Source organism: Limulus polyphemus, unplaced genomic scaffold, assembly GCF_000517525.1.
Source record: "Limulus polyphemus unplaced genomic scaffold, Limulus_polyphemus-2.1.2 Scaffold3094, whole genome shotgun sequence".
Classification (NCBI taxonomy): Eukaryota; Metazoa; Arthropoda; class Merostomata; order Xiphosura; family Limulidae; genus Limulus; species Limulus polyphemus.
This window is the reverse complement of record NW_013668704.1, coordinates 29,215-40,106: the sequence shown is the minus strand read 5'-3', so window position 1 is coordinate 40,106 and position 10,892 is coordinate 29,215. Positions and strand designations below refer to the sequence as shown.

General features: G+C 34.4%; 1 protein-coding gene across 7 annotated transcripts in view; it reads right to left on the bottom strand.

Moving 5' to 3' along the window:
* LOC106468641 (liprin-beta-1-like) overlaps nt 1-10,892 on the bottom strand; it is an 88,622-nt gene that overhangs the window by 49,845 nt on the left and 27,885 nt on the right. Inside the window, exon 1 of one of the 7 annotated variants that reach the window (XM_013929070.2) lies at nt 4,552-6,271. The exons of 5 other annotated variants lie outside the window; for them this stretch is intronic. In XM_013929070.2, the coding sequence (XP_013784524.1) occupies nt 4,552-5,430 (879 nt within the window). In that variant the 5' untranslated portion in view covers nt 5,431-6,271. Of the gene's footprint in view, nt 1-3,186; nt 3,207-4,551; nt 6,272-10,892 lie in introns of those variants that run through there. One more of the 7 variants, XM_013929073.2, reaches the window with a different exon arrangement.

The following is a 10,892-nucleotide window of genomic DNA, read 5'->3' as shown; positions in this document are numbered from 1 at the left end:
GTGACACATACTTGCTTTTATATAGGTTAGATACATCGTATTTTTGTTACATTAAACGAGTATTTGATAGCGTTGAGCAACATTTGGATACAAAATGAAATGTCATTTGTAAGAAATATTTAGTAATTTTATTATAATGAACATAGCATGTGTGTCAGTATCTGTATGTGTAATTAAAACTCCTGCACTATCTATTGAATGGCACCACAAACAAAAATCCATAAAAATATTCACACTTTAGGTATTCAAGATTCAGACGATTAGAAAAATAAATGTGGTATGTGCAACAACCATTTTTTTTTTATAATAGAACACAATTTTATATAAAAGTACTCTCCTCACAACAAGAACACGACTTTCACTAGGGCTGTACACGAGTGTTTGATTATATCTTTATTGATGTAATTTTTAAATGTAGTAATGAGAAACCGGAGTTCTTAAAAACACTATTATTTTTTCAATAAAGGGTACCACTTTTAATACCAAAGAACCTTGCAGTTTATATAAGTAAAATTTTAAAGTCTGTACATTGAATCCTTTTGATGCAATTAGTTTCGTATGACTAAAGAGCCCAATCCGAACACTTTTCTGGTGCAGTACTTTCCAGAAAAAAAATATTTTTTTTAGAAAATGTTAATTAAAAAAAAATTAATGAGGTATGAACACCACGATTAGTAATTACTAGAACAAACAGCCGCTCGTAGGTCGGCGTTTCTGCTAGTAGTTTTAATACTTAAATTCTATATCAAAACGAATATTAATTAACAAAAACTTTAGACAAACTCAAAAACAAGAATCTGCGATTGTATTTCTAAAATCGTATTTGTCTGTTATTTAGATATTACTTATATTTTTTCCTGTAATGTTCGTGACATTTGGTTTTTCAAATTTCGCACTGTGTCAACAACAGTCAAGAACAAAATATTCTCGCTGTGCTACAGCTAAACTGGCTTTAGTCCAAAGCTAAGAGTAACTGTAAATAACCAGTAGCAATAGCAAAAACCCTTGCGATGAAAATATACTGTCAAACGCTCTAAAATCAAGGCACAAAAGAGCATTTGAAAAATTAGTTTCCCTGAACACATCACGTGAACTACACACACACACACACACACACACAACTAGAAACGAATGAAAAGTACTGCACGTTCGGCACCGGGTTTTTAGGTCGTTGAGGTCCTGGGAGGTTCAGGTACATTTTCGACCTCTTCCTACCAGAAAAATATTGAAAAATGTTTATTTTGTTTTTAGAATTTTCGCGCAAACCTACAACAAGGCCATCTGCACATAGTTGTTCTAGTTTTGAACTAACACACTGTAGAAACGGAAAGATGATCGCAGTATCCGCCACCAACTCTCGTTCAAGGAACAGCTGGATTTAACTGCAGGTGACTCTTATAACGCACCAACGGGCACAAAGGGCTGAGCAAGTTCATGAGACAACGGGACAAACAACCCTCGGATTTAAAGTGCAGGCACAATAACCGCCATGCCACGCCCAGTTCGAACTGAAAAATATTATTTTGATTAACGACGTCTATCCATCAGTAAAATACCTCTGCAATAATGTTACTCCGTTTCTTTTTTAAGAAAACTGCTTCATCAACTGGGTGATGTGCTGAGTGTCGAATTCCAAGTAATGGCGTTTACTCTAACAGTTTTTTATCCCTTTGTTTTTTGTATGGAAAATGGAGAGTGTGTATACGGAGAATATCATTTAACATTTTCCAAACTTAAACACTACTATTGTTTTACTCTAACAGTTTTTTATCCCTTTGTTTTTTGTATGGAAAATGGAGTGTGTGTATACGGAGAATATCATTTAACATTTTCCAAACTTAAACACTACTATTGTAATTTCTTTTTTTTTTCATTTAGAAGCCGACTAGACTTTACTGACTGACCTCCTTTGTCTTGGAGTGTAACTTTATACACCGTAGCTGAATGGGGGTAAATGTACGTAAATAACACTTATTATTAGGTTGAAATCAAAAGTACTTCAACTCACTTGAGTTAGTTCATTCGAAATGGTTACAAAAGTTAATGTGCATATATATATATACATATACTTTAATAACAATATTATATCAATGTGATAAGAAATGCAAGTAAGGTTATTGTTTGTCTGCTTTGGAGACAGCAAAAACAGTTTGAAGTTAAGCACAAAGCTACACAATCGGCTATCTGTGCTCTGCCCACCACGGGCATCGAAACCTGGTTTCTAGCTTGTAAGTACGCAGACATACCGCTGTGCCACTAGGATGCAACAAAAATATTGCAAAAGATATCAAACTAGATGTCGCTATAACATATTAGAGAGACTTTTCAATATATTTATCTAACAATCATATCAATGAATGGACGATAAAAAAGATAGTACACATTAATTTTCAGAACGAGTCTCAGGTCTTTTATTAAAATTAATTGGTATTTCTTTTGTATACTATTTCTATTTTAATAAAGCTCGTAATGAAAATATCCACGAGACATCATGCTAAAATATAGTTGGTAGCTCAAAGTTTTCTGTAACTTGATAAGATGAAAATTTACACAGATATGGCTTTTGAAAAAAAAACAAGGAAATCAATGTCGTGATTTTTTTCTAAAACTCGGATTAATAATAAATGCCTCAAAGTCACACGATGAACATTTTATCTTATGATGCTACAATACGGAAATCGTTGTAATATGAAATTAAAACAAAACTTTGGCAGCAGTGGGATTACGTATATGGTTAATCCAATGATACAATACAGAAACTTAATAATATGGCAATAATATACAACTAAAAAGGAATATAATGTCATACAAAGTTTAAATACCGAAATTATTAAGGTATGATAACTATATAATGTTAACATAAGCATATGGTAATAATACTGTTAAAATAATGATATGATAAAAATACAAAGTTAAATTAAGGATGTGGTAACAATATTAAGATATATACATATGTGATAACATATAGTTAAAATATACAAATACGGCAATACAAGATTTAAATAAGTTTATGATAACAATATATAGTTAAAATATACAAATACGACAATACAAGATTTAAATAAGGATGTGGTAACCATACACAGTTAAAATATGGGTATGTGATAACCCAATATTTTAATAAGGATATAGTTGTTATTTGTTGAATTTCGCGTAAAGCTACTGGAGGGATATATCTGCACTAACCGTTACACTTGAAACGATTATCACCACCAACTCGTGGGCTACTCGGAGCACGATTATTTTCGGCAGTAACGGGGTGTGAGCCACAGAATCTCGGGAAAATGATAACAGTATAAAAAAAAAGTTAAAGTACGAATATGATAACAATACAAAGTTAAATTACGAATATAATAATGATAATAACAAAGAATTAGAATAATGATATGCTCATAAATGCGACATGAACAGCTAGTACTCTAGAGACGACAGTCAGACACTGTTGCACGTGTCTTTAGACATGACACTTCAAACATTGTCAAATAGGACTTTCGAAAGAATGATATACATGTCTCTCTATATAAATATATATATATATTAAAGGGGCTACATGTCACTTGATATTTTACACACGTGTTATACCATCGTTAGGGGCTTTATAAAAATTCACACGGTTGCGATTTTGCATATATTTAAATCTCTGCTTCTAAAGAGCTCTCGTACGGTTTCTCTTACGATTACACACTGAAATAATGTTCCTTTCTACCGCTACTATTTTCGTTTCCACAGCACTTGAGTAAATTCTATTATTATGTTTGAATGTTCAGCTGGTCTGTTCCCACTATTCAGAAACGGTTACCTATATAACAGCAAATACCATATGTACTTGTTGTTGATGTTTGCTATTAAACACAAAGCTACACAACGGGCTATCTGTGCTCTGCCCACCGCTTTCTAGCAGTATAAGTCTACAGACATATCACTGGGGGGGCAGATACCTTATGTACTTGTTGCTGATGTTTGTTATTAAGCACAAAGCTACACAACGGGCTATCTGTGCTCTGCCCACCGCTTTCTAGCAGTATAATTCTACAGACATATCACTGGGGGGGGGGGGGGGTCAAATACCTTATGTAACTAAATCAGAAAGACGATTATTTTTCTGTACTAGATTCTGAGTGTATCGGTGGGTTGGCTACCAAGTGTAAGAAAGATATTACACATAATATACGGACTTTCCAAATTTTATTGAAAAGAGTACAGACCCAATTCCAAGTAATTAGAAGCTGTAAAATGTTTCTGTGTAACTAATAAAGCAAAATATTAACGTAATAATATGAAGCATTTATATGTAAAAAAAAACTACTATATATGTGTATTTGTTTTCAACCATTACGCTAATTGTTTTCTGCATACTTTTAAAGGCCGTCCATAATTAATGTATAATTCAAAACTTTTATATTGCATACACAACAGTGTATAAAGACTTTAACCTAACGTGTTATTAAATAACAACCATAAAGTTTCTCAAACTAAGAGAATATAGTTTTACTTCTAACGTGTAAGTAATGTTATACAAACACATGAAAATTCAATGTGTGCTGTATATACCTGAAAATCAGCTCGCCAATGGGAGAAGCAGTGCGCCTCCTCAGAGCGACAACACGGTGAGTCGTTGCAAGAATATCCAGGAGGCTTATCATAGACGTGCCTAACAGTAGGATAGGTCTTGTAGGAACTAAAGATCGCTGGTTCACTAATTAACCCTGGGACAGAAGTGGGTCTACGTTTAGATTCCCTAGTTCGAGTTCGAACTCTCTCATGCCCTTTTAGCAATGGGGATGACGGTGGACAGTGGGATGGATGAAGGTGGGGATAATACGAGTGGAGATGAAAGCAGTCAGGCTTCCAGTGGTCGCTGACATAAGGGACGAGCTCTGATCCATGTGGAAGGCCCCCATGATAACATTGGTAATATGGAGAGGGTGAACAACACCAGCCTTGTGGCGTAGGGTGAAGAGGGGGAAAGTGAAAAGAAGCTTGACTGCAATAATGGCAGTTGAGTTGGGGAAAGCGATGACCACTGTGGAAAGCCATTGGAGGGTCATTTCGCTTACTACCACTGGTACCAACATAAGTTTTTCTATGTGGTGGACGATTCTGTCGCTGCAGTGAAGAGGAATGAGGAGAACGATGGTCAATATCTGTACGAGGTCGGCGTTTAGATGAGGATGACTGGACAGGATCTCCAGAGGAGTAGTCTGTATCTCTTTGTTCACCTACTGTCATCATGAGTGGGCTAGTTCTTACCCATTCGAATTCATCAGATACCAGGGTTATGTCATTCACGGGCGTTGGAATATCGTCTTCATCATCGTCTTCTGCACCTTCTCCAATCCTATCATCTGGCATTGACAATGACGAAGCGCTTTTTTGTCGTCTAACACACAAACCTTCTCCAGCAACTCTATGGGTTTGCGGATTCCACATCGTTATTATTCTATCTTTCCTTTGACATAAAAACTAATAAAATATCGCTCACGGGAAAACACACTTAAAAAGCACGAAAGCTGATATCGCGCTTGCTTAATCCAGTAAAACAACATTCACAACACTGTCTATACAAGTGACAAATATATCTAGAAATCGAATATCTTAATGTTGTGTTCTTACATGTAGGCTATAAATACAAGATGCGAAAAGGAAGAATTTTCCGAACTCAAAAAAGTCGGTAGCCAGAATAATAGAGCCTATTTAAGATGAAGACATTTTGTTTTGTTATGAGAAATTTTAAAAACAAATATCTGCCATTCATCATCTCAAAGTACATTTGGCAAGAAAAGTTTACATTACAGTTTCTTCCAAACCAAAATGTTCACATGAGAATACATATGTCGAAACTGATAAATGTCTTGCTCGAGCAAATCATCTTATGATAAAATTTCTCAATCATAACACATATCTAGTTTCATAATTATCAAAGTAGCACTACATTTCCCAAGAAAATAAAACAGTCCCAAGGACAACACCATATGTTGTATGTATCTATTCCTCGTTTTTTGAAATCGTAACATAACGTCGTTCTGAGCAACACGAGGTCGATATCGTTCGAAGAGAGTGCAGGTTGAGCTCTAGAAGAAACTGCTCCCCCTAAACCAGCTATATACATCTCAGAGTTCTGCTTCCAGAACCAGGAAGATGACAAGGAGGAATCACAAATTCAGCTCTGAAGGATTTCAAGCTGACCCAGCACATATGAAGAGCGATCAGTTTGCTTCGTGATGAACCAGCACATCTTTCTACAGGACAGTTCTTATGGCCTTATTGAAATCGCGTGGGCTACTCTACGCTGCATGTTCAACTCTACCAGCAGTATGCCAGAGATATAGCAGCCTCTCATACGTGCATGTGACTCTCGGCTATATTTAGTTCTTAATTGGGCGGTGGCACTTAGAAAGATCACCTAAAGAAGGTTTCAAGTGGAGCCAAGTGCCACCAAAGTAAAGTGTAAAAAAAATCTTAGTATCATCTCATAGTACTGGGCCTAAACAAGAAGATAATTCAAACTCGTATTTGTGCATGTACAGACACACACAAGATGAGAAAGACCAAATAAAAGCAAGACAGATTGAGCGGAAAAACCTTAATCGCTTCTACCATTGTTTAGTAAATGTACGAAAATGGCTAGATAATATGCTATATGTAAGGTAATTATAAGAACATGTCTGTCATGTTTCGTATTTGTTAATACACAGATGGGAATGCGTTGCTATATTACTGTAAATGTTAGAATGTGTCTGTCATGTCTGGCAATGGTAGTATACATGTGGTTTGGATGTTCGTGTGTGGACTATAAAGGTTTCTGGTTTGCGAATGTTATAATATTGATATGACATACATTGTTGAAATTTTGTCTGGTAATTCTAGGGATTTGACTTAAAATTGAATTTATGACTAGTAACTGGGTTATGCCATTCACGAGCGTTGGAACAGTCTCTCCATCACAGTCTCCTGCACTTCTGCAGTCCTACTATCTGGCATAAACAATAGCGTAATGCACTTAAAACGGTTGACAAACAGGCCCTCTCCAGCAGCTCAATGGGATCGTGTAATTCTTACATAGTAGACATATTTAAGACACTTTATCATAACACAACTCAAAGTTAACTAACATCCATCTTCTCAATATTACAATTGGCAAAATTGTTCATATTACGATTATTCCATTTGTTTCATAATTATTATGTACAAGCTATCTGTTTATAATGTGATCAGCATATTGTTTATTACGTGGTATTTGTTGATATATATGATCAGAACACTAGTACAGGGTCTAGTAAAATGAGGGATATGAGCATATGACCAATATTTTCGGTTTTACGTAGTTATCTAAAACTTTATAGCCATATTAAGTTATAATTGTGAGTTGAAATACATTATGTACGTTTAAATATTTATATTACACTTTTAACTTTCAATTTCTATATAGGATTCCAGCTTCTCTGCCTTTTTCATTTAGAATAAACATTACATGATGCAGTTTATCTTGATAAAGTTTCGTCAAAGAAGCCTAGAACTTCAAGTGAAGTTAGAAGAAAACGACTGTGTAAAAATCCGGAAATTACCTAACTTCAAAATATTTCTAGGTTTTATTCAGAGCTGTATTAATATGATGTTTAAATGATGTTTATTATTAAACACAAAGCTACACAAAGGGCTATCTGTGCTCTGCCCACCACGGGTATCGAAACCCGGTTTCTAGTGTTGTAAGTCCGCAGACATGCTGCTGTGCATGTGGGGGGGGGGCACATTAATATGTCTATAAACATCAATGAAATAGCTATTCATTTTTCAAAATGTTTCATGACTTTATTCAGAGAGGATCTAAAATGGCTATAAAAGTGGATGAAACAGACATACATTTTTCGTGTAAAGATTTGATAAGTTATGTTGCGTGTAGAAATGTATATAATAATCATTATACAATGTCAGATACAATATCGAATTTTTACTTTAAGTTGTACATGTGCTAAATTGAGATAATTTCTCACTGCTCTATTCTCTAGTTCTAACTATAATAATGTAAAAAAAGATGAAAGATTTTTGAAAATTCATAAATCGACGCATGCTGTCACTTCGGCCAAATTGCCAACGCAGTAACTGATCCACAACATGTTTATCATGAGAGACGGTAAGAGGTTACAAAGTTCATGCAATTTTTTAACCAAACAAAAAGAGGAGAATATTAGATTACATGAGCAAATTAAACCATTTTTAGTTTCTGTACTGCCCCATTCACGAATTATTCTATCTATTGGAGTTTATAACATATTTTGCTACAGCTGTTTATAAGTACAATTTTGAAAACATACGTGTTTCTACGTAATCTAAATTGAAATAAACGCTCAAAATAAGCGTTAGTAAATATTACGAAGACACGGCGAATTTCTAATATCTCAATATATATAACTCCACTTTCACATGCTATCCAAAATATGAATACAAGTTATTATACTATTCAGACCGCATATACATCACATATCATGTTCAGTCACAATACGTTCCACAATCCACTTTTTACGATTGTAAAGGGGAGGAAGCTGCAAACATTCAAACTTACTTTTCTCACAATTATTTTTTTTATTTCAGCGTTTTGGATTTACATCTCTACAAAACTTCACGAGCACAATACACATACTTTAAGCTTCACGAGAACAGTGCACATTCTTTATGCATCACGAGGGCAACATACATACTTTATTCTTCATCAGCACAATACACATATCTTAAGATAATCACTATACGTCATGTAAATGAAAACATCAAACCATTACACTTACTTCCCCACGCAATTACCCCTAAACTTCGTTTTCTTTAAGATCACATTAAAATTATCCCAACGCCCCGATAAGGTGAAACATAAACAATTTTCAAACATATACTCCAAGCTTCAGACAGTCTCTTACATTACCCTTGATATTTAAGATTCTTATAATGTAAACAAACACTCGCATTAATATTTTTAACTATTTTAATGTATTATTTTTTAGTGTTCCTGTCTCATGGTCTTAAATGTATCTTGATCGTTATAGAAGAATACAAGGATTTAATGGAAAATAATTCCCAAATTTTATTTCTCCCGAAAAACATTTAGATCGATCTATATTTTCACAAGTTTCAGATGGATGAACGAAACTCTGAGACCCTCCCCCCAAGGTATTTAACTGCAGGTTAACATGAAAATAAGAACTTGTCTTACCGAGTACACTTAGAAATATACATTTTTCACATACACATCTTTTTTACATAAATATCAACTATTAGACTGTGGCAATTCACATTTAATTTACAGTTGTTACAAAAATTTCGACAACTTTTTGGAAATTCAACCTTCTTCGAATTTTGCAACATCCTTTTGGATGAAAAGCGTGGTCATTCCCGTGAGGCAGAGACGCGGACGATTACTGACAGATTTTAATTATTTATACTTTTGAAAACTCTCTCTTAACAAAATGACTCAAACATGGTGACCCCGCTGCCACACCGATGACAGCCCTAAATTCCATTAAGTAAAGCCTAAAGTAAAATGTTTTTCTTAGTAAGAGTTAAAACTTTCTAGAATATTCCAAAGAGTTCAGTCCGTTTACTGAACATATGATAAACACTGAACTTTCATGCCTAATCCTGTCCAACCATACTACGGACACCACGAACGACTTGTATCATATGTTTGCACGTCTGTCAATATGACTATGCTAGTACAAATATGCATATGTAGTTGGATATTTTTTTCTATGCTTGAAAGTTGTTATCAATCATCATTGAAAGCCACTGGATTCGTTCTAGTATAAACGCTTTGTGTATGAGGCTTGTATGGAGTTAACATAGTAACGTTTGAAGAGACTTATAAAGACCAAAATTCCTCAAACAAAACCCTCTTTACAGTAAAATACTTTTAATAAAGATGAAAAAAAGGGATGTCGTTAATTATGTTATACTGAGCGATCATCAATGTGCTTACGAAAGAATATATGTGTGTGTGTGTGTGTGTGTGTTTGTTAGAAAGAGAAAAACCTCAGAAGAAAGAAGGCCGAAAACGACATTTTTAAAGAGAATGTAAAATATGTAAAAAATACAAAACGTGCTTTTCAAGACTAAGCTCTGTACTGTAAAACGTGTAATGTTTAAACGTACCAGTCGTGTATAGATGTATGTGTTTAAACACATAGCTGCCTGCTTTCAGTATTAACCCTAATGAAACGTCACCAAAAATAGTTGGTTTCTCTCGTTCCTGGTATACATCTCAAGTAGGGTACATGTACAGACAGACCACGTGGCTTAATCTACTACTCTTGAGGGTTTTTTGGTCACCTCATGTGGCTTTGTAACTTAATCCTGCCTGGGATGGAAGGAAAAACTTCACCACTTTTAGTTCGCTTTACTTTAAAATCATGTGTTGTCAATTATAGTTTATTACAGTAAATATAAAAACACGTACCCTGTTTTTAAATATTTTATCTCAACTGGCGCCGAAACCAATTAAAGTCATCAAAACCAATTAAAAGGAAAATTCTCTTAATCAGTTTATTTTAGCGTGAATAGATGACCAATCTATTCCTTGCTTATTTTCAATATCTAGCACAATAGTTGTTAACAAATACCCAACAGGCCGAATTAGAATAATCTTGAAAATCAGAAGCCAAATGTTTATTATGATATATTTACTAGAGCTTCAAGCAAAACTATTATGTGATCAATCATAGCTACATGTTTCATTCCTAAAAATAACTAATGTGTCCACTAACAGTCACATACACCAAGAGAAGACATTAAATAATAACTACTGTGTCCACTAACATTCACATACACCAAGAGAAGACGTTAAAGAATAACTACTATGTCCACTAACATTCACATACACCAAGAGAAGACATTAAAGATATTTATTAAAT